Source organism: Eleginops maclovinus, chromosome 4 (assembly GCF_036324505.1).
Source record: "Eleginops maclovinus isolate JMC-PN-2008 ecotype Puerto Natales chromosome 4, JC_Emac_rtc_rv5, whole genome shotgun sequence".
Classification (NCBI taxonomy): domain Eukaryota; kingdom Metazoa; phylum Chordata; class Actinopteri; order Perciformes; family Eleginopidae; genus Eleginops; species Eleginops maclovinus.
In genome coordinates, this window is record NC_086352.1 from 11,146,952 (window position 1) to 11,173,738 (window position 26,787).

At 39.8% G+C, this 26,787-nt stretch overlaps 1 protein-coding gene across 1 annotated transcript; it reads right to left on the reverse strand.

Annotated features, from left to right (window-relative positions):
• Window positions 1-262: 262 nt before the first annotated feature.
• LOC134863693 (RNA polymerase II elongation factor ELL2-like) lies at window positions 263-25,134 on the reverse strand. The gene is made up of 12 exons (XM_063882336.1): window positions 24,962-25,134; window positions 24,205-24,252; window positions 12,248-12,375; window positions 11,097-11,260; window positions 8,170-8,408; window positions 6,474-6,598; window positions 5,932-6,040; window positions 5,171-5,654; window positions 3,969-4,020; window positions 3,374-3,545; window positions 3,232-3,276; window positions 263-3,079 (listed from the first exon to the last, which is right to left on the reverse strand). The coding sequence occupies exons 1-12, from the start codon at window positions 25,097-25,099 to the stop codon at window positions 2,969-2,971; spliced, it is 1,815 nt and encodes a 604-aa protein (XP_063738406.1). The 5' UTR covers window positions 25,100-25,134; the 3' UTR covers window positions 263-2,968.
• Between the last annotated feature and the right edge of the window lie 1,653 nt (window positions 25,135-26,787).

Genomic DNA, 26,787 nt, shown 5'->3' on the forward strand with positions numbered 1-26,787 from the left:
TAATGTCACAAAAGCCACCCCCCCCCCCCCCCCCCCCCCCCCCCCGCCAATGACCCAATGCCCCTCCAGTAGATCTGCTCTGGCGCCGACTCTGAGCCTGTGCCATACATCTATATTATTAGTACTTGCACACTGGTCACTTGCACATTTTTTTTGCACTATTTTGTGTAATTTCAGTTTCTTTTTACACCATTTGTCTTGTTTTATGTCTATAATGTATGTTTCATTGTTGAAGGAGACTGGGACTCAGGAAACAATAACATCTCTTTGATGTTTTTATTCTTTTGAACATTGCACAACAGAAAAATAGAAAGTGTACATTTGTAAATTGCAGTTCATAGTGCATACTCTCCTCTCCACCGTATGAACTTGTTTGTTGCAGCTTGTGTTTAAGACTTCAACAGCTCAATTAAATCCATCAGTGATTTTAGAGGAAATGTTCAGTTTCCAAAAAGAGTGATTTTTTCCATCAATAACCCGCTGATAATTATCATCTCCATTATATTCAATATCCCACAGATAATCATGGTCTCTGATCAACCAAACAACACAATTATACCTTGCACCCCCTGTAACCTTCTTATAATGACCAACCATTACCTAGAATTGATTGAGGGCTGTTATTTTTACAATGGATTTCTTTTGTGCTTGAAATCTCTGTTGACAGTCAGTCAAATCAAACAGATCCATGTGCTTAGAGATATCAAAGTGTAAGAGTGTAAAAACCAAAGTGGAATTCCTAATGATAAATACCTGACCAACATATCTGATGATTAGGAAAAACAGCGTACCTTAAAGATAAAAAATGCAACTGATGTGAACGCTATGCCATCATAGCCAATCAAAATCCGGAAGTTACATAAACAAAGATTTCCTGCGGAATGTTATATTCAAAAATGGGGAGAAAGACACTTTGATTTGAACAGTGAAAGACAGGTTAAAATGTAACAGCTCAAAGTAATACAAGGCAGAAAAACGTGTGTGTGTGTGTGTGTGTGTGATGACTCCTTGCTGATATTGGCAGTTTGCAGATTTTGTCCTAGAAAAGTGTAATCTTAAGGCTTCTACGTCATTGCGATAACATTCAATAAAAAGCTGGAACCACAAGGAACAATCACAATTCAACTGAAAATTTGGTTTAATGCAAGAAACAGTCAGATGGGCACTAAAGTGGAATTTAAAAAGGTTAGAAACCCCGTTTAGATGTTTAAAATAGTACCATAGCTGGTTATTATGTAGCAACTATATACTTTGTTTTCTTTTTAACCAACATGGCTGCGAGTGTTTCTACGTTTCCCAGCTCAGTATCTTTTAAATATGCTGGTAATGAAATCTTTTGAAAGGTTTATGTTGTATTTGTTTGTATTATTTCAAAATGTATGTTCAATGTATTTGTCCGTGGGTCAATATGATGAAATAACCCAAAGCTATACTGTTCAATTCGCCATCAAAGTCGAGTAAGTTGAGTTGACTTTAAACACTCACCTCCTCAAAACTGATTTTTTTTTTTCATTTAAACTGCATTTGAAACACTTAACACCCCTTATTCTTTTGTCATCTGAATTACCGGAGACACAAATGATTACGTTAGGTTAACTTTTAAACAGCTCACAAGCTTTCCCAGCTGCTTGGATTGAGAAACACATTTTTATGTAGCAAGACCTAACGCTTCAAGCTGACTAGACGACAACACAGAACGGAGGAAGGTGGCTTGAAATAAACACATCAGTAGTTAGAAGAAGGAAGAAAAAATAAACATGTCATGACTCTTCTTTACAGAATACTTTAAACTAGACCTTGTCCAGGATTAACAATGTCAGTATTGCATTTGGGGGAAATAATCTTCCTTCCTCACCAAATTATTGCAACAACCATCAAAGTCAAGCATGTTGGTCCCTTTACTAGTGACTCAAAATAAACGGATGTGGTGAATAAATACTTTAAACAAGTGCATTTGGGAGACAGCATGTACCTCAGTCTTAACATTTCAAACCATTTCAATATTTTCCAGTTTTTTTGCTCAATGGAATCAAACTTTTAGCAGGTATATTAAGAAGTTGTCATAAAGCAATCTAAGCAGATTCCTTCAGGTGGAAAGTTATGAGCTACAAACTGGCCTTATTTTAAAAAATATCTTCAATTTAATACAGCAATTGATAAAAAGGGTTGATAAAAAGGATTTCTTCAGTTGTTTCCTGTCAGATATCCTTTTAACATTTTTAATTTTTTTCAAATCAACTTTGAATAACTTGATGGTAATGCAGCATGGCTTTAAAATAGTCTTGCTTCAAGGTAATTGCCTGAAACTTGAAGGGATTCTGCACAGGGAACGAGTTGATCTCCACCATTTACATAATCAGATATGAAGGCCGAGATAAAATGACTTCAAAGTTCAAACATCAGTTATTTTGCACAAGGCCACTTCAATCGTGTTGAGGCAACTTTGATATAGCATTGAAAAATTAAACTGTATTGACATTTAAGTTCATAAAAAAGCAAAAGGGAAATCTGCCTGGAGCAGACTTAGACTATGTCCAAAAACAAAGTGAATAAGTTAAACTCATAATTGCTACCTTTTAAATAATTCCATCGGGATGGTTTACACTGACACTGGTTTTTAACAATGTGGGCAAAAACAGGGAAGTTGTCTGTCATGGCAATTTGATGTGCACGGCTGCTTTAACAGACGTTTTGACTCTACATTGAACTTTTATCTTTTAAGCGATGTCACTAGCAGAAAAAAAGTAGACTTTAAAATCAAAGAGAAAACTGCTATTGATTTATATCTCCGTTGCTCACAGCATGGTCCTTGATCCCAGCAGAGGCCGTGGATGCCGACGATGCAGTTTCATCCGAAATCTTTAGTAAAACTTTTGGGTAGAAATGCTTTTTTTTTTTTAAACCTATGTTTTTTATGCAAAGCACAGAGTTCCACATAGAAAATAAATGATAAAAGGGAGCTCCAACGCTATGAAGAAGCCTGAGAGACATCATAGTCTGCGATGAGCTGTTTGATGTAGGACAATTTCTCATGGAGATACTCGCAGCGTTTCTTCTCTTCCCGGTAGCCTGGGAACTTCTACGGAGAGACAGGAAAGTGTTATTAAAAAAAAGAAAGATTTTCACAAATAGATATTCGCTTATTCTCCGAAAAATAAACAGTTTGCTAAGAGCAGGACATTTAGAACAAATCCAACTGCAAAGCTTAAACCACTTCAATGTTTAACTCACCTTTCGATACTTGTTGTACTTTTCTAGTATTTGGTCTTCCATTATCTAACATATACAAAGCACAACATCATTACATAGATTAATATTATTCAAATGCATAAAAGTATATTTGTTTGCATGTAACGTGTATCTGGTTATGTACCTTATATTCCCGTGTGCCAGGGGGCAAGCTTTTGATCTTGGATTCTAACTGAACGAACATGTGAGTAATGGTGGCGATCCGCGAGTGTAGGTCTTTGTATTCATCATACTCTGCACAGAAATCCTCCTGGCACTGCTCACGCTGCTCCAAACTCATTATGGGACCGTATGTGCTGCAAGAAGAAACGCGAACAATTGGATTTATACATTTGTCAGAGCTTAAAACGTATGTTGGTGTAGTACATCTTTTTGACACAAGGTGGCAGCATTGAGATACTGATAATGATAACAATACAGGTGTACCTTTCCATTCATCACCATTGAGACAAGTCTTTGTTGAAAGTTTCAGCTATATATGACAACAAGACCAATACATTCACAACAAACAAACAAAGTCTGGATAATATCTTGTGTAACATGTGAGCTGTAAATAATTCCTCTTGGGATAGAGAAAAAATAGCAAGTATGCTGTTAAAGATAGGATGGACGTTCACACCCAATGTTTGTTTTTAACAGATATCGTAACAGCCAGCGTGTCTCAAATGTGTTAAAAATAAAACTATGCTGCACAATTATTAAAAGATGTTTACACTCACAGCACGTAATCTGGTTTCTCCTCAGAGGCCACAGCATTTGTGATGTCAGGATCTGGAATAAAAGCAGAGGATAATGAAAATAAATGAGCTTCAGATGAGTCAATACAGGCATCCATTACATGACACTTTGTCTTTGGCTGAATGTTAGGCAATGTGTTTTTGTTTTGCAAGACACAGCATGAGAGTGTCTCTGTGTGCATGTGTGCGTGTGTGCGTGTGTGTGTGTGTGTGTGTGTGTGTGTGTGTGTGTGTGTGTGTGTGTGTGTGTGTGTGTGTGTGTGTATGCATGTATGTGTGCCGAGCAGCTAAGAACTTGTGGGTGTCAGGAGACATATCAGCTTAGAGACGCAGAGCGCAGCTCGGGCTGTTGTTGAGTCAATCAGCCGCACACTGAGGACTCAAGAGAACGAGCTTAGCAGAGCAAACACAGTCATGCTTTTGAGATAATTCTGTATAAATGCACCAGAGTGCTGTCAGACAAACGGTCGCTGAGTGGACCTCAGGAACAATCACCACTGGTCATCAGCTCAAAGCCTCTGTGGTTAACCTGATATAACATAGAAGAGGAAAAACAGTGCTACAGTGTTTATGAGGTGAAGTCACCATCTTCTTGAGAATTAATCTGGGCCTGATCAAACCTGCCAGAATCAAGCCGGTCAGACTTGAATATCTCCAAATAGTCAGGCTTGAATCAGATCTGATTTGTGATTTGTTTGTTTTATTAAATTCAATGCAGGCCTTATAGTCTGTGAGCTATTGGGCTGTTCTGACCATTTGGTACGAGAAAGCACAATTTGTAGCTCCTGTCAAAAAGGTGTATTTCAACAATCAAAATACTTTAGTTGACTTGTAATAAATGTTAATAATATATTATTTAAATTACATTAACAATGTATTTTTCATTGGAAATGCAGGTTTTTAATCAGTCTTGGGTCCAAAATTACAGTTCAGCTTGGGCTGGGACAGAAAGCATAAAGGTGTGTGTAGGGTCTGCTGTATAGCTCTACTGCCATATAATGGATGTATTATTCAAAAAGGCTGGGAAGCATTTTGGTGACATCTCCCAACTTTTTAGTGTTCCGACCGCATAATGGAATTTAAATCAGAAGGAAGAGTATCACAAAGTATTAAAACCATGTGTTGTCTCAGGATGTGTTCAAATCATATGAGAGAAATATCAGTCAAAGAAAGTCTGGCCTTACTGTCAAGCTTGTCCGGGTTCTGCTTGAGATCAGGACTCGTCTCGAACCATTTGCTGCCCTTGCTTTCTTTTAACCTCTCCCGCTCCTTGTCTTTGTGCTTTTTAGATTTCTTCTTCTTGTGCTGGCTGTTGGCGGGCTGCTGGTGAGCACAGTCTGAGTTGCCCGGTGGTGGCTGCTCGCTACTTATTTTGGGTTCCTGCTCCCTGCTCTCTGAGACCGGTGTGTCAGAGGTGTTAGACAGTTTGTGCATTAGAGGAAAGCCACTGGGGCCTCCTGGTAAGCCATTTTGGTTACCAGTTTGGTTAGTTGTCCGTTGAAACTCAGTCTTTGTGTGGAAACTGGGGTTGAGGGTAGGAGCTGAAATGACGTGTCCTTTGTTGTTTAGGAGTCCGTTTACTGTGGGCTGCTGTTGCAACCTCTGGTCCACCAGTCGTTGTTTCTTAACAGCGAGCCTTTCCAGTGAGTCAGAAGGCACGAGACGTTTCTGGAGAAAGAGAGAAATCAACCTTAATATTTCCTAACAAAACCACAGAAATAACCTGTAGCAAAGCTTTTCCACTCATGAGCAACAACAAACTAAATATTGTTCAAGACATTTACTTTAACCGACTATCAAAATCCAATTAATGAATATATAATAATTGACATATACATTTAAAACTTATTTCACACAAGGATGATAAATAAGCACCATGTTAAAAAGCAGATCAGTGACTTTCAAACATGTTTAAAGTTAAATAAAATACAATTTGGCCATTTACCACTGCAGGATTTTTGGCTTGGCTGTGATGTAGCGTCGTATCCTCGGAGGTCTTTGACACATTTGCTGGAAGATTCCTCAATGGATGGCTGATGTGCGGCTGCAGCTTCCTGTAAGACAGAAAGAAAGAACACCATTAGCAATGTGGCATTAAAGAAGTTTCACTCAAACTGGAAAAACTGCAAAGTCAGGCGGATTGATAGGAGGACCTCAAAAGTTCAGCGTGAAAGTTAAAGTTTGGTGTGTGATTATTAATTAGCACTCTTATAGAAATGTGCGAGAGTGAGAAAAGTGGAGACAGGAAAAGATGACAGATAACAAGTGGTGCCACTGCCTGCCTACAGCTGACAGGAAGAAGGTTTGTATTTCCAATTAATATTTTGTTGACAGATATAGTAACCCCCTTAACATACTGTGAAAGCCACTTGTATGTATCCCCAAATGACATAGAAATAGACTCTGCAATGTGAGGTCTATTTAATAATTGGTTGATAGTATCAGCAATGCAATGTCCGTTTGGTTCAGCTTGTGTCTCTGACCCACCTGGCCAGCAGCCTGCTGATCAGCTGCCTCTCCTCCTCGCTGTATCCGGGCCAGTCCCTCTGCACATGTTTGTGGAAGTCATCCCTCAGCAGGTAGCTGCTGTCCTTGGGATTCACTCTGGCCACCTGAAAATACAATATACCCCATGATACTTCTTTAAAATACTATTATAGCATTTCTCAATATATTTCAAACCTGTTATCTTAGGTAATGTGAATTAAAGCTGGAGTGTGAGGTGTTTGATTATTGTTCAAGACCTTGCCAGGTTCACACAATACTGATTAAGCCAGTGGCTGCCAGAGGAGCTCTCTGTATTTTGCAGACCTGGAGCTGTAGTGTCGCTAATTTCCCCAGCTCGAGCATGTATGCATCACCCCCTCCTCCAGAAGCACTCTCTTACTTTTAAAACCATTTAAATATCCATATGAAAATATCTGCTGTATCTTGAGATAGCTGCTGCTCAGTTGATATGGTCTCTCTCATATAGTTATTACTGTCACTGCCAGAGGGGGGAGACAAAAGATTTGCACTCCAGCTATAATGTACTGAACTCTATGAAAAGTGATCTAAGATCTATTAAAACATCAAAAACGGGGTGATACACATACATTAAAATCACTGATATATCATTAATGTCCAAGTGTGCGACAGCCAGTATAGATTTTAAAAGGAAATGTCCAAAATGGTATCAAACCATTCATCCAATTAAGATGAAATAACCAAGCTTAATTTGCACAAACGTTTCTTCCAACTCTTAGGACAATAGCACATTAATTTATCCAAACCCTACAAAGATACATCTTTTTAAAGAAGACTTGTTTCATCAGGACAAAATCAACTGTAGAACACATAGTAATGTCTTTTTTAAAAACCTACACAATCATATTTCTTTGTTAGATATAGCAACATGGCAACTCCTGTCCAGGATCGGCTGAAAGGGGCACATCCACATTCCTGAAAAGCAGAAACTCTTTATATGAGATTCTGCTCCCAACTGAGAGTCTCAGGCTTTAACCTCCCCTCTAATCTCCTCAGACTGACTTTCTCAGAGGACATCTATCTTTCTGGGGCCTCCTGACAGAGCGGCCCGCCCCTCTGCAAACACCATCTCAGCAGAGACAATTACAGCACCGACCTAATTACACACATCCACGCACATAAAAACCACATGCATGCACAAACCTCAACAAGCGCAAGGGCAGTAAATACACAGAAATGCACACACAAACACACACACAAGTGCTGGCAGCACAAACACACAAACATCATTTAGGAATTACTCAAAAATGTATACAGGAAAGTCACATAAGGTAAACGTTTCTAAATTAGATCAAACGTTCAATTAAAGCACATCTGGGTTTTTCAGTATAGATTATATGTTTGCTAACTGGAAAAAAACATCTTAATTGTTATGTTCTTGGGTTGCATACACTTCTAAATCAGCATATCAACATATAGTTGTCTGCAATACTGTAGGGTTTATATACATCATTCACATAGTCAGTGTGCAAATATATAGGTTCAATGTGCTTGGCAGCAAACACAAGCCAAGAGTGTCCACAATGTTTTGGAGATGTGTATGAACCACTGTGTGCAAACCAATTATGCATGCATGTAAGTGTTTATACATGTATATGTAGACACAGTCTGTCTGCATCGATGCATACACAAACACACACACTTTATTTCTGTTTACCTCCTCCAATATGGCACCCAGCTCGGCCTTATCCTTGGGGTCGGCTCTTTCCCTCTCCAGCCACAGCAGCAGCTCGGGTTTTCTGTAAGGTTTCAGAGCCAGGAGGTGGATGATGCGCTCCCTCAAAGGCTTCTGGGTAGGCGTGGCCGTTCCGCTGTTCCTCCGGGTGTTGGTGGAGTGCTTCAAGAAGCTGCTGTCTGATGCAGACTGAGGCCGCTTCTGGAACTTGACGCATTTACCTGAACACACAAAAAGCAGACAGAGAGAGAACATGACTTAGGGATGAGAGATACTCAGTTATACAGTGTATTTCTGAAGTTGTATTCGTCTCACAAACTCTACACTGTGTTGCTATGCATTTTACACCCAAAACAATTGTTTGCAATTTCAGTCAAAAGAAATGTAATCCTATGAATTTTCAAACATTTAGGGAGACCTAAACTAATTCTCATTGAAAATGATTTGTAAGCCGAGAGAAAGGAAAACTTACAAAAGGATCTTAATCTTCAAACAATAAAGCCTTTCACATGTAACCAATGTAGTAGATCAAACAAAAGCTGACATGAAACATAGCGAGTTCAAAAAGGCACCCACATTTAAAAGACTCTCACCACAGCGTAAACTAGGACTGTACTCTACACTAGGAGTCATTTTCTTGATTAAAAGCACAGATGATTTAATCTCCACAAAGAATCATGCAAACATTTAGACATTGTGTTCCTCCATTTGAGAATAGCCAACCTCGGCTGAATAAATCATAGACGACTAAGACCCAACCAAGTCTACTAATCGAATACGAAGAGGAACCCCTATCTTACACCAGCTCAATGTGTGTGCATAGTCTCTAGGCTGAGCTGACTAATGGGCTAACATTCATTAAAATATTGTCTTCTAACCTTTATCTCTAGCTCACATGTGCATGTTGGCCTGCAACTATCTGTCTCCAGTTGTAAGCACCCCATTGATCATTGCTTACATCTCTGCTGCAGACAGACGGCAGTGAAAGCTATCTCTCTGTGCTAATCCCATTACAGGTTAATCTGCGCTTTGAAGGTCAGAATGGGGCAGAGGTACAGGAAAAGAAGGCTTTCCCTTCAACCACAAAATGATGTCCTGCCATGTGATTATAAATCTATGCATGATCATTACTCTACTACCAGCCATTAATCTTGATAGAAATACATAGAAGTGTGTAATAATTATAGAGTGGGTGGTATGGAGTGTAGAGCTCTATAAATTTTGGCATGCCTGATAATGTGCACTCTTGAGCTCCGCCTGAGGCTGAAAGGAGATTTAGAGTGCATTACTTCCATGTTTCCCTATGGGCATATATGTTGCCAAGTCATCCTCCTCTTAAGATTTGATGTTACACAATCCTCACAGTCTAAACTGGGTCCTAACCATCCCAAATCCCCACTTCCCAGCCAGCACTGACACAAGGGGGTCAGAATCATGCCAAGAAGCAATATTGCATAAGAACTGTAAATGTTGAAGAAGAGAGCAAAGAGAAAAGAGAAAATAAAGTGGCTTGCCAGTTTAAGTCTTTCTCATATTAATATTGTGTAAGATATATATGATTAAGGTCCAATAAAAGCCACAAACACAAATTAACTCTGTTGAACGCTGCATAAAATATGTGTCAGGAATGTGTCACCTGTGAATTAGTTATTTTTAGTTTCTAGATAACTTTTTTTTTTAATTATTATATAACCTTGGGCTACGTTTGCCAATAGCGATTTAACATTTCAAGCTTTTGGCACCACTGTGTTGTTTTTTAGGGAAATAAGCTAGTTACAGAAGTAATATTTCAACTTTGTAAGCCAACTTTGAGAATCAACCCAATCACCTCTTCCAAAGAACGACATGTTCCGACCGTTTAAACTGGAAGAACCTGGCGTTGAATCTTTGTATTGGCCATCTACTTCTGAAGTGATGGTTAAAGACAGATGCTGCTGACTCGGACCCAAAACCTTTTGGTTGTTTTATTCGGCCAACAATCCTTTGAAAGCCAGACGTAAGAGTAAAGACTAAATGGTACCAAAGGTGCAATGTATACAATAATGGCCTTATCAAACATTAGTAACAGAATTTGAAATTCTGTCAAAGACATTTATGTATCATGTTACAGAGCTACTGTAATACGCATGCTAACCAGCTAGCCTCGTTAAGTCAACCTCAGTCCAACATAAGAAGGAATTAAGAGAGCTACCCTGAAGTACAGGATCTGTATATGTTTTGATAGTTTGTTTATTAGACAAAATCCCAAGTGGCAGACACAAAAGATGAAATTGTGGTTGGTTTTTTTCTTCTGACCTTTACTTAGCAGCTGTAATAGCTCAAAGTAAGCTAGCACAAAATCCCAGTCCTGGGAGTCACTGCTAGTTGAAAAGCAGTGTGATGTTGGCAGGTTCTCAGAGCTGCAGCAGTTTGACCAAAAGTTGTGGTTTCTTGTTGTTGGTTAGCAGTTGGCATTATTTTGTTTTTACAACTGAACTGTAATAGAGGGGAAATGCTTCAAAAGCATGTGACCAAGCTTTTTAATTTCAACAACAAACTGACAACCAAAAGTGGAGAAGTGGTTAAAAATATAAAATATAAAAGTCAAGACTATGCTTTTAGTCTAATTTCTGTAACCTAAAACGTAGCCTGCATGTCTGATTTCATTACACATCAAAATAGGAATATATCTGGTTTAAAGCAGTGAGTACAGCAATGTTTTTCTCATGTGAGGCCATTACTCCTATTACTTTTATTGGTGTCGTTATATTTCTATTTATGTTTTTATATGCCATCACTGGTTCCACTAGAATTTGCTGGATCCCTTTCCGAGATGAAAGCTGTATAGCCTTTTCCAAATGAAGCTCTGCAGATGTGTCATCCTCTGATCCTCTGTTTATGCTCCACAGTGACCTCTGGTCTATTCTTACTTGGATGTGTGGCTCCGGGTTTGATCTCGATGGCGGTGCGGCTCCAGCTGTCCTTCTCCACCTGAGACATCCTCTCACGGGTCATCTGGTAGGAGTCGTCCGTGGCGCACACTGTGATCTTGTCCTGGATGATGCCTTGACCTTCAAGATGCTCTCGGCCGTCACTGCAAAACAAAAACACGGAGCCATTGAACCGCAGGGCTTTTCTGCTGGCTGTACCGTAAGCACGGTAAAAACATAGGCCTCTATCTTAAAGCAGCATACCAACAAGGACGCCTTGCACAATAAAGTGGCTTTGTGGTATAGGGTGGCTAAGACAGGGCTATGGTTACTGTATGTTATGTCACATGCTAGATATAGCTCTGCAGTGTGCTACATGTGAGAGAGCCAGATATTCTGGTTCAAAGCAGGATAGAGGCTGCGGAACGGCTCCAGGATTAGCTTGAATACTGCCAGTACACTTAGACAAAAGTAAAAAAAATAATACATGAACCTGGGTTGCATTAATGCTGTAAATAAATCAAGGATTAACTTCATATTCGAAAGCTTTTTTTCCCCCCATTTTCATTTTCTCAACCCAATTATTTGAGAGACTTCTGATCATTTCTCCAGTTTCTCTGCTGAATATCAAAACACATGTGAGGGCAGTAAGAGCAGGATCCTGCCCTCACGCTGTTACGCTGTTTGTCTTGGCTCCAGCAGCTGACTGGAGCCAGAACGAGTTTGGAGTTCAGACCACAGTTAGCCCTTGGTTTCCCAGCATATCCACTCCATAAACAAGGCATCACAGGTCTCAGTAATGAGAGGGTCAGCCCAGAAATATACAGGAAATTACAATTGCCCCATCCTGTGTACAGCAGACAGTCTCTCACGATATCCGCAGAGACGCGGGCACACACAGAGCTGAAAGACTGACAGATTATGAAGCAGACAGAAAGGTATCGTCTACGGTCACAGTTCAGATCAGATATAACAAACAACACAGATCTGGAACCTTAACTAAATAATCTCCAATTAATTTACTGTTAGCCAGTATTCTGCTTTGCTTATGTGGGGGAAAAATCGAAACGGGGGGAAAAAATGTAAGTTTATGGTGACATTTTCAGAAGAAATAAATGAAATAGGAATACATTTGCACTTGAACTCCATACCTCGTAACATATTGGTGGATGCAGTCGAAGCTGGCTTGAGGTTGGTCCTTGCTGTCGCTGGATAAGTAGAAGGAGAACACGCGAAGAGCAGAAGGTGACTCTGAAGTGGGAGCTGGGATCTTGATGTACTATGGGGAAATAAAACAGCAAACAGTAAGCACATACAGGGAAATCAATAAAAAGGCAGATACACACAACAAAGAAAAACAAACCACTCATACACCAGCAATTCCTGTTTTAAAAAGCTGGTATCTGTATATGTTTCCATGACTAGCAGAAGGATACGTTCATATCACAGTTATTCTAACTTGACAGTGTTTCCCTAGGAACTCTTGAGTTTGTGCTTCCTTAAATGTTAGCTTTCAATATTTCTATTTATTGTCGAGAAAAGCAGAATTTCTGAGGCAAACTGTACTGCCAAATGCAATGTCGCCAAAAACACATGGTTACAATCAACATAAATCAATAATGTTTTATTTTCGCAACTTAACAACCTACTGCAAACACCAGATTCTGGAAGACGTATTTAAAAACGCCCTTAAAATAAATAGTTTACCCTAAAAATGACACTGCAAGTATCTACAACAGGCTGAATGCAACAAACAGGATACTGAAATAAAAAAAGAAAGTTCGACAGATCCTTTCTAAAGCCATATCAACATTGGTTGTAAAAAAAAAAAGATATGGTCAAAAGTAACTATCCTCTTGGGAGGAAGAACAAAGGTAATAACCCAAATTCATTTATCTTGTGTTGTCAATCTTATATTTTGGCCTGATGATGGCACAAGAAGGAAGGATTCATCCTCTGGGGAGGATGGATGTGCTCCGTAAATTTTATGGCAATCTGACTCAGATTAAGGGATTTCCTGAGTGGAAATTTTTGGTCTGATGGTAAAACAAGAAGAAAGGTCAGAGGTTCACCAAAAACATTATTATCCTTCAACTGACATATCTGAATACCCACAGAAAAAATGTATGAACATCTAGACAGTTGAGTTGAGGAATTTAAACCTTATGTCATTTCAAAAAACAAACCACGCTTAAAGACGAGTACTGTCCGCTAAATGCTCCTCAGAGTTTTGGGAGCGTATTGAATCCAGATGACACACATGTGAGTCAAGAGTGCAATAAGAAACGTGCACACATGAGCTTGTCTTCGTCATTGGGGAAAACTTTGGAGATAATGAGAACTACTGAACACGTAGCACAGCACTTTTACTAAAACACACTTGGTTTACAAAGGATGAACTGTGCAGAAATAGTCCCATTAAATTAAATATCATATATGCCTTTAGGTTACACTATAGGCAATCCAACACTTGCACATCTTGTTTTTATCGTATCTGAAGCATACTTGCATGTGTAAATGCCATGAGTAACACACAGTACACACAGATACGCACAGACTTTGTGCCGCTCTGTAACTTTAAATAAATCTCCTTGGGTAAACAGTGTTTTTAAGAGTCCGCTTCACTGAGGCGTCCATGGCAGACTCAGTGGAGCGCAGCAGAGCCAAGGCTGCAACCTCCAGGGCAGCCAAATGCACAGCAGAACACACACACGAACACAGACAGAGACATATAATAACAGATCGGGAAAAATAAGGATAAGAAAAGAAATCTGCACTGATTTGACCACTGAAAAAAGATGTAATTGTACGTCTGAATTCTGAAAAACTTCACTCATTCCCTGGGATTTCATTTAGCTTCATGGGAACTTTGAAGCAATATTCCACGGATTCTCTACACTAGTTTTATTATGAAGAACTTACTCTAGCTGGTCAGGAACTAAAGTACATAGAGTAAGTTAAATCTCAAAGTGAAACGTCCCCGTGCAGAGATGATCCACACTGTCATCACAACTCAATGCCAACTGAATGTGGAGGTGAAGTCAGCAGTCTCTCAGCAATCCCATTCTTCATGCTGCAGGCAGCTGTGCCATCTTTTTTGGGGGTCAGGGAAGCAGCTTTAAGTGTTAAATTATCACAGGGGATTTCCTCCACTTTCTCCTGTTTCCTGTGTCCCTCTGCTCCCATATGATGCCAACTATGCCCACCTGGGTGTTTGTGTGCAACACTGAATTTTTGGGATTTGCATCATTAATAAATACAAATAAAAATCGCATGTTTGTTTTTTTTAGAACAATGAAGTTTAAATGAAACAAAATTGGTCTAAAATGCTGCAATTGTTCGCTCAACGTTGCCTAAAATGCGTGTTTTTCCAATCTGTCACTGACAAATACAAGTTTCTTCAATTAACACATGCACTGCTTAAAATGCAAATAGGTTTTAGTGATGCTGGTGTTGCATTTTATGTGTGTACCAACTTCTTTTGCTAGATTCCCATCACGGCTTATACTCTACATTACCTGTAGTGCTTCAGTGTCCTGGTACAAAGACCCACCCTGAACAAAAACAACCATCATGTGTTCCAATGAAGTAATAACAATGACTCATATTACTCATGATGAGTAGTGCCACGATGATTAGTCGTCGATTGATTAGATGAGCAATAAATCGACTCTAAAATAATCTCAAATAATATTTAGACACTTTATATACCAAAAGATAAACCGATCAATCCATTAAGCAATCATTGGTTGCAACCCTAACATGAAAAACTGATCATTTTTCGAAAAGCATTTGAATAAAAGTTGGCAAAAGTGAGAAACACAAAACTATAATGACCACAAAATTGGCCGTATGTATGCATATGTGCACAGTAATCATCCACATAAGCTGTATCTAATATAATATTAAACTTCACACCGTGGAATTCATCCCAATAAATGTATTGTAATAAACCATTTCTCCTTCAAAAATGTAAAACGCTCTGAACACAGCATTGGGAGAAGAACACTTTTTATAAGCTTCTGAACTAAATCTGAACTATTACATTTGTAAATAACGATTATTTAAATTAAACAGAATGGCCCTTAGCTTCTGTGCCATCTTTAAAAAAGTCACATTAGATGTGTTTTGGGCAACAAAGCAGCACACACGCACACACACACACACACACACTCACACATTTGCTGTATTCTCTTATCAGCCCGCTGCACATGTCTACACAAGCAGGCTCTCATCACAGGAATTCATACTAACGGCTGAGCTCTGTTAGCACTGGGAGATTCAAACCAGCTTGTTTGTAGCATGTTTGACAATACTCATGTTTCAATGAGTCTATTTAGGGATTATCCCATGTTTGCCTGCCTATACGTTCAATGATACACGACTAAAGCCTGTAGTAAGACTGGATCACTTGTTTGTAAGAGACAAAAGTGAAAAAACATTGTAAAACTCACCAGAGGGATCATTTCTTCTCACCATGAGACAGTTTTGTTAACATTTCACATGATTATAAAAAGTATTTATTGACCACTTAGCCAGAGCTATAGTAATACACTTAAATCCTTTTTATCCCAACAACTGATGTGGGGATACAAATAAAGATGGCCGATATATATACAAATGTCACAGTGTAATGTCCATTTCACACCTAAAACCGGTTTTAAGTATCTTCCTCCTCTGATTGTGAAACTGTGAATGAGTTGTGAAAACAGAGAAACAGCTGGCAGGCAGCGGTTATAAACCAAAAGTTAGATTCTGTTGAAACTGAGATAATGCTTAAATGATTCTTTAAATAAATAATTGATTTGCCTGAACCACATTCATAACTAATAATTCTTAAAAGTTGCTCTTACTGACAAACCTACAGAGCATTATCACCACAATGTTATTATGCTAACAAGCTCTGACAGGGAATATATTACACTGATAAACATCAACAGGTCATCATTATCATTGCAAGCATGCTAGCATTTTCCCAGGTACAGCCTGAGGCCGAGATCACAATGAGAAGCAGCGTTACGGCAGCTGCTGTTTCAAAAATGCTTTGGCAACATGTGTCGGGCAAAACTGTGTGCTTCGCCCGGGGAGCAGGGCTGTGTGCCGAACTGGGTGATCAAACGCGGGGGAAGAAAATAAATCAAAACAGAACTCAAGCTCCCGTCCTTGCAAAACATCATAAATAGGCCAACCAAAAGTATGCATGTTTTCATTCATTCATAAAGAAAAATGCTAAACTGCCACTCATTCTTAAGTCATTTGAAATCACGTTTTCCTAGGTTTTAATCTTTTGATCAACAAAATAAATTTAAAAAACGGTCAAATTGACATAACTATCTTATTGCTCTCACATCTATGACCCAAGAACATTAAAGGGGACACAGGGTCATGGCTAAGGTCAGTTTCCATTTGGTTGAGGCATCAGGAACGTACAAATTAAATAAAAGGTTCACCTTGCCGCTCATGAGGGTTGCTTGAAACAGCCCAGATAGAAGGACCGCTGCTGCTGCTCGGTTTCTACTTCCAGTCAAATCCAACTTTTACACCCAGGGAGGTGTTGCGACAGTTTGGCTGAGTAATAAGGACATGCACCATTTCACAGGAACGCAGTATGGGATCCAATCTATAAAATGCAAGAACTCAACATTGTTTTTATTTCACAAGCATATGTTTATACGTTTATGTGCTGTGGTGAGAAGTAGATCTTTTAAATATGTTTGATCTGAGATGTTTTGCATTCTTCATGTTCTTCTGTTCACTTGATTGTGCCATGCACCATCACACGATTCCAGCTGTTACAAATGCGCAGTCATGCATCACACCCAGGAGCTCTGGCTGCCATTTATCCCTTGCTGGATGCTCAACTCGAATGACCTCCGTGGGCAGACTTGAAGACCACCCCCCCCCGAGCCGAGCATATTACAACAAGCTCGCTCATTCCCATGCGCGTTTGGCCCGCACTGAAGTCTGGTGCATTCTCTGGAGAGGCACACACATGGCAATTCAAACACAGAGAGGCGCTCTTTACAAAGGACTTGGCACTTAAAAGAATTCAACTGACCATGAATAATGAAATATTTATCGTCTTCCTTTCAAGTATAATATTCAGAGAACTCGTGGGTTGCTTCTGATCTTTGTGATTCTTGAATAAACCAAACAAATTCTGTGAGAAACAGGAATACAAAGTGTAAAATAAATTTACTAGCAACAGTCCCTGATAAGAAATTTAAAATAGACATTACACTACACTTGGGAGTGACCTGTGACCCCAGTAATGCTCAGTGACCCCGAGAGACCAAAAGGTGAACAAAGAGAAGCGAGTGTCAAACTATGACCCCTGATGCCGACTAATTTCACAAATTCACCAGCAGAAAAGCTAGTCTTATCCAATAACCTACCTTACAGTCACATTTGACCAAGCTTACAGGATTGGGACGTCAATCAATCAAACACACTCCTGTTCAGACACTTAATCAGCCTTTAAAAGGTAAAGCGGATGTGTGTTCACGATCCTCAGTAACAAGAGGCAAGTAAAAACCAGACAAAATCATACTTCTTTGAAAAATCGGCTTCAATTTCCTTGTGCAGGCTTCAGTTGAATGTCACTTTCTAAACTTATCTCTCGTATCTCTCCTCATATTGACTAAACTGAATGAGACGCTGCCCCAATTTCACACACGCATGAATCAGCGCACATTCATTACCTCAGGCCTGCAACATTTACGGTCAACATCTGTCTATATTAGTCATGTTGGAAAAAAGGATCAAGACATTTAAACTTTTCACCCCTATAGCTTACGTAAGAGAAAGTAGCAGCAGCAGCAGTTTAAGGTTATACAGTACATGACGTTCTGGTTGGCTCCTAGGTGCATAAACCTGAAATGTATTTATTTAGACGTTTATTGATCAGGGACAAACGCGTAAAACATTGTTTCATATGAAATACAAAACAGATGTCATGCATACAAGTTTCTAGCCGAAGCTAATTTGCATCCCCTGTCCCTGGTTAGGCTCTTGCTATTAAAACAGATTTCATACAAATACGTTGATATTTGTCATTGTGTGTTTACATTGAATTATGCAACTGCATGCTAGCATGTAAGAGTGTATCTGTGGAGTTCCAAAAAACAGGGTAAGATACAAATAAGGTACTGAAGGGATGACATATAGGTGTGACTTCCCCAATACCCCCAGTTCACCCTTTATGAAGACTGTAGGGTAACCTACAGGAACAGTTCAGTTAGTATTTGTTGTTGATCAAGTTACTTTATCATTTTGTGCCCCACTCTGAACTCTCAAGAGCGCAGCCTCAGCAAGCCACAATCATTAGAAAAACTCACTTAATTGGTTAATTGTAAACTGGGTAATGGTTGATTCAATTTGGAAGAACCTGCTTAATCTGTTTACATTACAGATGCAATTACCACAGTACTGCCTTAATAAGGTTCAAATCTAATTATAAGTCTGATATTAACACACTAAGTGAAGGCAGGGAAGTCAACAGTAAGTCTGTACAATAATCCTGAGAGAAATTATAATTATAAATCCTCATATTTAGGCGAGTTGTTTCTCTTTCTCTCTTTTTAATGGCCTGTTGTGAACCCCTATGACCTTCTACGGACTTTATTCACAAGACTTCTCCATTGGCCTGCATTAGATTCAAAATTTCCTTCTGACAAATACTTGCCAAGTAACACAGAAAACCCCAGTGTCATTTCTGAGAAATAAATCTGCAGCTTAAGTCTTGACATAGTAAAAGTAATGACTGTCAGAATGAGCGGCGACAGTATCGTAATGAGCCTCAGTTCGTTCTCCCGACTGTCATAAATGTCTCCACGTGTTGGAGACGCAGGACGGGAAAGGCTAATTTTCCTGGCTTTATCAAACTATAAAGTCGAATGAACAAAAACAGTGAGAGACTGCTGTCGGTGCACAGGGCTTATGTTTCCTGCTCCCTTTTGGTTGAATGTGGGGTCTGGGTGTAGATCTCATTCAGCCTATTGTTTCCACATCCTCTGCAGTCTGAGTAATGGCCTTCTGAAAACAGGCCGGCTTTTGTTCTGGCCTCCTCGGCTCCGGAGTGGGATACCATGGCACTGCTTCCCCTTTCTGGTTGATAGGAGGGGAGGGAGGAGGTGCAGGAGGGAGTGAAACCTGTCGCCACCGCCGCTATCTGTTATCAGCAGGAGGCAAATCATTCTGATGCGCGTGTGTGTGTGTGTGTGTGTGTGTGTGTGTGTGTGTGTGTGTGTGTGTGTGTGTGTGTGTGTGTGTGTGTGTGTGTGTGTGTGTGTGTGTGTGTGTGTGTGTGTGTGTGTGTGTGTGTGTGTGTGTGTGTGTGTGTGTGTTAATCCAGCGTGAGGAAAGAGAGGCTCAGCTCCGGCTCTTCTCACCAGGGTGTAATCAGTATTACTGCCACTCAGAAGGCTGAGGAGGGAAAAGGGCCAAAGTCTAGCCAGCAGCCAAACATCTCCACCACTGGCTTTAAGACACACAAAGACACACACACGCTCAGCCAGCCAGCCAGCCAGCCAGCCAGCCAGCCAGCCAGCCAGCCAGCCAGCCAGCCAGCCAGCCAGCCACCACCCTCATCTGCACTAAACACTACTTCTCATCATCTCATCACAAACAAAAGAGACGAATCGTTCCCAGGGCCACAAGTTGACACATGCCATTTAAGAAGAGCCCCCTCCACAATGGAGGACAGCCATACAAAACACAATGTGTGTCTGTGTCTCCAGAACCAGCGGAGAAACAAGGGAGGGCAGCGGAGCAGGGGAAGGACATACAAAGAGAGAAACTAGAGATTTTACACATGTATTTATGATCCCGCAGTCAGTGCTCGGAGCCTCGCAGTGTCTCCTCTTTAACTGAGCTCCGCATGCTGGCACTGCGTGATTAATGCGGCTGCCTTTAGTGAGAGACAGTGCATGTAATCAAGCCCCAGCCTGTAATCGCCTTCCATTGCTTTTCATTTACAGCTTTTCAAAAAAAGGACAGAGCTGCTGCCAGAGCTGCATGCTCCAGTATTTGGGAGGAGGAGGAGGAGGGAAGATAGAAAGGGTGCTGTGCCATAAGCATCCCCCTGAGGTTTCCCCCTCCAATGCCAGGAACGATACGTCTCTGGCAGGTGCCTCAGGGCCAAACTGTCAGCTTCAACAAATTGTGGGTCACCGTGTTTGACGAAAGCCCCTCCTCCCCAGCTAGGTGGGTTCCTCTATATACAGCTATGTTTTCACACATGCAGGGCCATACCAAGACATACGTGTGATAGGGGGGGACAAGTGCCCTTTTATGCCACGTTAGCTCACGGTGTAGACTTTCACATGAGGGAATTATACAGGGCTCTAGCCAAGATGTGCTCTATATCTCCGGGCTGCTTAATCGGACAGAGCGCACATTTTTCTAGAGCTGCTGCTGGATCTCAGAGGGCCGCTTGTCTTCGACTATCACACATGTTTGCTAAATAAATACGTAATCTGACCGGTGCAAAAGATTTATATTCTTCTGGAAGTAGCTAGCTTTAACCAGCAGTGTTTAAAACATCCTAATCCCTCAACAATTCTCCTTTCTGTGGGCCAACACTGCCTAACAGGATCTGGGAGAAAACAACACACATTTTTAACAAGAAACAAATACAACAGAACACTGAAGAGACTACAGAAATACATTATGAGTATCTAGTACTTTACAGAGCTTTATATTATAGTCTGTGAGTTTCTATACCTACATCTTTGATTATTCAGCTTCTACGAGTCGTAACATTAGTGTTTCCCATGTCTGAAAAGTTCAAACTAATAGATTAAAGTCTAGATTTCATGGTAAAGATGACTAAATGTTTATGCTGGAAAACATGCCCTGCTCTCTGTTATAGTCTCCACTCCATTAGTTCCACAGCAGGGAAGTTTCTATCATGTTGGGCACAAACAAACCCTGAGGGCAGGCCATAACACATCTGGGCTGACTGTACTCGATTCAATATGGGTGATCCAAAGAGGGTGACAACACACAGCCTGCATTCCCCTGCTCTTTGTTATTTAAATCAATGGAGACAACACACAATCACAGGGGGACTCTGGGGATCTCAGCAAAAGGCAACGTAAACACAGACAGAAAAACCTACACTCAAATACACAGATACTCATAGAAAAGATAGTGCCAGAAATGCTCTCTCTCTTCCATACACACAGGCACACACACACAGGCACACACACACACACAAGGTCCTCAAGGGATCAACCCTGGTCCAGTCAGGCTAAAGACACAATGGGTAGAGGGGGCAGGACAGGAAAAAGGGAGGTGGGTGGGACATGAATAATTCATGCCTTTAGGCCACACAGGGCACAGCATAAACACACACACACAAAAACAACCAGCCACACCCATATGGTGGCAAAAAATGCATTAAACACATTTAAATGCATGCATATATGTACAGTGTGCAGTGGATCAGTCACACACACCACTCTGCATCTAAGGTTTGCTGTTCCCCTTGCATTACACACACAGAGAAAAATGGGACTCCAGCCTGAGAATGGGACAGGAAAATTAGCGGGGCAGAAAGTTCATGTTGTCTCCACAGCTATTACTGCAGTACTACAGGCATACAAAAAACACATTCATGAGTGTCTGAGTCAGGCAGACAGGGAAAGCTAATGCAAACTGAAGTCATGATGCCTCACGCTGTAATCAGGCGCATCATGGCTCCTGTAATTACCTCTAAACCTTCATTTAGCTAATAACTTCAGCTCTCAGTGATACATACCGGGAGCAGTGTGAAAATCTCTGCAATCCCTCAGCCATTAGGATGACAGCAGGGGTGCGAATTGGCTAAGATATGAAAGATATTTTTTCACAATATTATCCCGATAATCATCAACCTATTCTTAAAATGACGCTATAACCTACTTTCATAATGCGTGTGCTTAAAAATATTGTAAAATCAACACAACTCAAATTTTGTCAAGGAAAAAGGACATTATTTTTAAAAAAAACAGAGAGCTTTGTAACATGGTATTCATGAATAAAAAAAGTCCCCTGTGTAAATTAAGGATAACTAAAATAAAACAACAAAATAGCAATATTGTGCCTTCTGTTTATTCCTTCATGATAAGTGTTTGGTTTGAAACCAGACTCTATTCTTTCACTTCTGAGCGAGACAGCTTTTTCAAGATTTACACAGTAATGTACTACGTTTGATCTCAAAAGACTGCATTCTTGTTATAAAGAAAACCACCATACAATGTAATCTGTTAAATGTCCAATCTATTATCCAATCCAGGTGGCATTTCACTCTTGCCAATCTTAAGTAGACTTTATTGACGCATGTCTATTTAAAGTCACTTTCTTTTACAGGTACACTAGGTTCCCTGATTAAATGGGCCTGAATAAACTCTCAAAGCTCATAAAGTTTTATGGTTCACTACGACTCAGCGCAAACTCCGTCCCACAGCTTAGTGTGTGAGCTGTGAAGCTGTGGATTAGATTTGCAGTTTTTCGTCTAATTTAAATGCAACACATATTCCTGTCTAGGCTTCGTGCCTTTGCACTTTGGATCTACAGATCCAGATAAACAAAGCAGCAGCTGACCATCTGACCTCCGACCTCCAACACTTGACCTGGAGTCGAGCACTGCTTCTCAGGCAGACAGTCGTGACAGTTTGTGCAGGAGCCAGTTTAGAGAAAGCACCTCCCATCATAAAATAACAGTTATGAGGACAGGAAGTAAAAAAATACTGTCGTAAGTGACCCTCAAGAGAGGAATTAGGGTTGTATATTTAATAGAATCAGGCAATATCAGATTATGATGACTATTCAATATATCCTGATATATTTCGATACTTTAAGCAAGGCTATACATTGCATATATATATTTTATTCAAACCCACTACCATATGCATATGATCCGAGTGCATTCTGAACAATGTGATCTGTATTTGCCTTTGTCACAGTCTCTGTAACATCCAATATCATAGCAATACTTTTTGTGCAATCTGAGTATTTGCAGGTAAGCTATTAATTAGTAATGGTGTTTTTGAGAATCAATACAAAATAAGGTTAGGTTACACCCTGTTCAAGACCCAACTTTTATTTAGACTTAGCAGAAACACACACTTCACCTATTATCTTCACTTACAGGTTTAATGCATTCTGTTAAAAACACAACTGCTTTGTAAAGCTCACCAGCTTTCAGTTGCATGACAGGAAGGGGGTTGCAACTGTTCTCAAGTAGCCCATGCAATTAAAATTGACTGAAAGAGTCAAGTATTCCCCAAGGACACAGCTGCTTCTGACTATAGTCAAAACACCCAGTTCAGGCAACACTGTAGATTATGATTTCATTTCAAGGGCAGAAGTGATTTATGAGTGTCAACCGTAACTTACAGAGAATACACACTAAGCACAGAAAGTATAAAAGTGTATCTTACAAAAGGAGAAAAAAGGTACATAAAGCTAAAATCTGTCATGGTCTTATGATAAACTTCACTACTGACTGCAGAGCAGAGCTTAGACTCTCTCAGTGTGTGCACACTTCTCCCTCCCATCATTTTCCCAGCGACGCTCACTGACCTAACAAAGCCTCTCCACAGTCAGCAGGCTGACCCAGTAACCTGTATGCCTCCTATCTGCTGGAGACGAGCAGCTTTAAGCTCCCACTGCAGAAGTATGGTGGGACGTGTGAGTCAACAGCACTCTTTGCTGAACAAAGCTTCTTTGAGTTAGTAGAATTTTTAGGAATTATGAGGCATGCTTTCTTGTTTAAAAATAAGATTTACTACATTGCACAGTCAAGAGCCCAACAAGCTACAAGAGTTTATAATTAGAAGCTGCTATAAACTCACAGTTTCAGGCTCTGAAATAGAACTGTGTTAAATTGTACGGCCCTGTCATAAGAAATGATTTGAAATTTAATGTCACAGTGATATGTTGCCTTCTTAAGAAAACCATGATTGAACAACCAAGCCTTTGTGTTTGCAGATGAATAACACTTGCAATAAAATGCAACTTTATCTACATGTGCTTTATTGCTAGATTGGATTTTACAACATCAAACATAGTGTGCACATTGCACAATGAGCTCAACTTTTTTTTTTTAAAGTCACAAACTTACCCCTTGGTTTCCTTTGAAGCAAACGGATGGTTCACTTGGTAAAGATTCCTGTTGTGAGAGAAGACAGAAGCATTTATAGGGACATAGATTGAATTGAATGCCTTTTATTGTCACTATACACATGTACAATGAGATTAAAAGCAACTATTTTTGCAGTGTAAACATGCACATACAATATAATAATATAAGACATACAACAATTAGTGCAAAAAGGGTGGGGGGGTACGGTAAGGTGCACAGAGACGCTGTGCACCTTTACAAAAAATAAATATAAATATGGTGCTATATACAGTGTAGTGTGGGTTATTGCATATATTGATGCACATATAGCTCAGTAATCACAATGATGCTGTTATTTGTTTACGTAAAAAGTTAAAGTTACACAATCTATGAGCTGTTAACGGTCTCCACTGGAGCTAATTATGAGCCTAGCATCAGCTACTTGTCAATAAGATAAGTTGGCAGACTGCAGGCTTTACTTTGAAGCACAGGAAGGCTTCCCAGCAAACAGCTGACGGGCTCTTCTTTCCCGACAACGTTACTCACCGATGTAGCCAATTAATTCAGAGGTAAACTACTTCGAGTGACTCATTTGCCTCATTTAAAAAAATAAAAATATGTTGTTTAAAAAAATGTCAAACTAATTTAACAAAATGCGCCAGTGAACACATTCTAAAGGCAACAAAACTGAGGCGACAACTTTATCCAGAGTGAACTCATCTCCACACATACAAACACAAACACAATGAAAAGGTACCTTGAGGTTTTGGTAAGCCTCCAGCGCCCTGAGAGCCGTGTCCGTGAGCTTGACATGGTAAAGCGTCCTGTTTGGGCTGTTTTTGTTATTTTTTCCACAGGAGAGCCCGTAGTGGTGGTCCTGCCTGAGCGAAGCCATCGCTGGCTTTTCTCTTTGCAATTAAAGCTGCTTTCCTCTCGGCTCAACTCTCCCTGGACGTCACGCTGGGGGCGGGGCCACGGTGAGCTCAGCAGAGAATCTGTATTTCTACATGAGATGTATTACTACTCGTACAAAAACCTCATCTAGGAAATGCATTCTGACCTTAACGAAGAAGAGTTATAACATGATCTTGTTCTTGTAAATGCTGCACATCTCTTTGAACATGTTGCACATTTCTGCTCGACACTCTCTGCCTCTTTTTAGATCTGCACAGCTCTCCACTTTCAATAAAGTATTTGTCATTTTATTTTACTGTTCTCAGTTTCTTACATATTTTTTTAATGTGATTATTCTCTTAACTTTTATTTTTTATGATACATTTTTTAAATAGCTTTTATAGTAATACTAATTTTCTTTAAAAAAAAACCGTATTCTTTTTTCTGTGTATGTATGTTTGTACTTCACCATTTACACCAAAGCAAATTCTTCGTGTAACCTACTTGCATGAAATCAGTTTTGATTCTGATTCTTTCTTTATAGGATAAATCATCTGTAGGATTATTGGATAGTATTAAACTATTTGCCTTTATAAGCTGCACTATTTTTGTCTGACAGATCTCATGAACATTTAAATGGAGAATTAGTATCAGCTTTTATTATCAAACATATGCACTTTGAAATTGAAAGTCTCTATACAAGCGATCCCAGTGTTAGGAGCAATGGGCACAGCAGGAAGCTCTTGAATGAAGAAGCACAAAAAACCATCTGTACACTACCTGCCCATCACCTGAAGACACAGATAATTGATAGTGAACATAAGCCCTCTTCACAAATGCATTATAAGCCTGAACTTAGAAATGACTTGGAGGAGCTGTATGCTAAAACACAAGTTGGTTTAACCTGCCGGCTCCCAAAGAGGGTTAAGAAGATCATCTACACTAACCACATGAGCTTAGTTGATATGACACAATTACGAATCTGCAGTCCTACATCCTGCCAACAAAACAGACTTTTTCTAGTAAGTGAGTACACCTCATGTCATGTTTATAGAGTATGTAGTGGAGGATTTAGCTGCTAAATAGCAAGGTCTTTTTTTCTCACATTTTAACAGAGGCCTGCCATTTATTCCAATCTGTTTGTGCAAAACCAAAAAAAAATGCAATAATCTGATTATGATGTACAGGAAAAAGATGTCACCACATTGTGCAGGCTCTGATTTTCTAAGTCAGGAAAGACGTAACAAGCCGATCAACATTTCTTAATAAATAGGAGTTTATAGCTGTTATAAATATACCAGCCCGTTTGTTTAATGACATGCCAACAAACGATTGGATTAGGATTTATTAAGGAAACAAAATGAGGCTAATTTTGCTTTGCTAGCTTTAAAATATGACCTGTTTCTATGTTATCTAATTCAAATCCTAACAAAGGTAAGACTCTCAGTCTAAATGTTACTTTCCAGCAGCACTATGGGATGATCTTTAACACAAGTTAAAAATCAAATGATAAAAACGCAGGTTGGACAGTTTAACGGGCTAACCTTTAAAAAATGTTTTTCATTCACTGTGGATCCACAATATGTGAATGTCTTTAATATGTTAATGCTAGCAACAGTAGCTAACTGTTTATGCTGTACCCAGGAATCTAGCCCATATGAAAGTTATCGTCGTAATATCATTTAACTT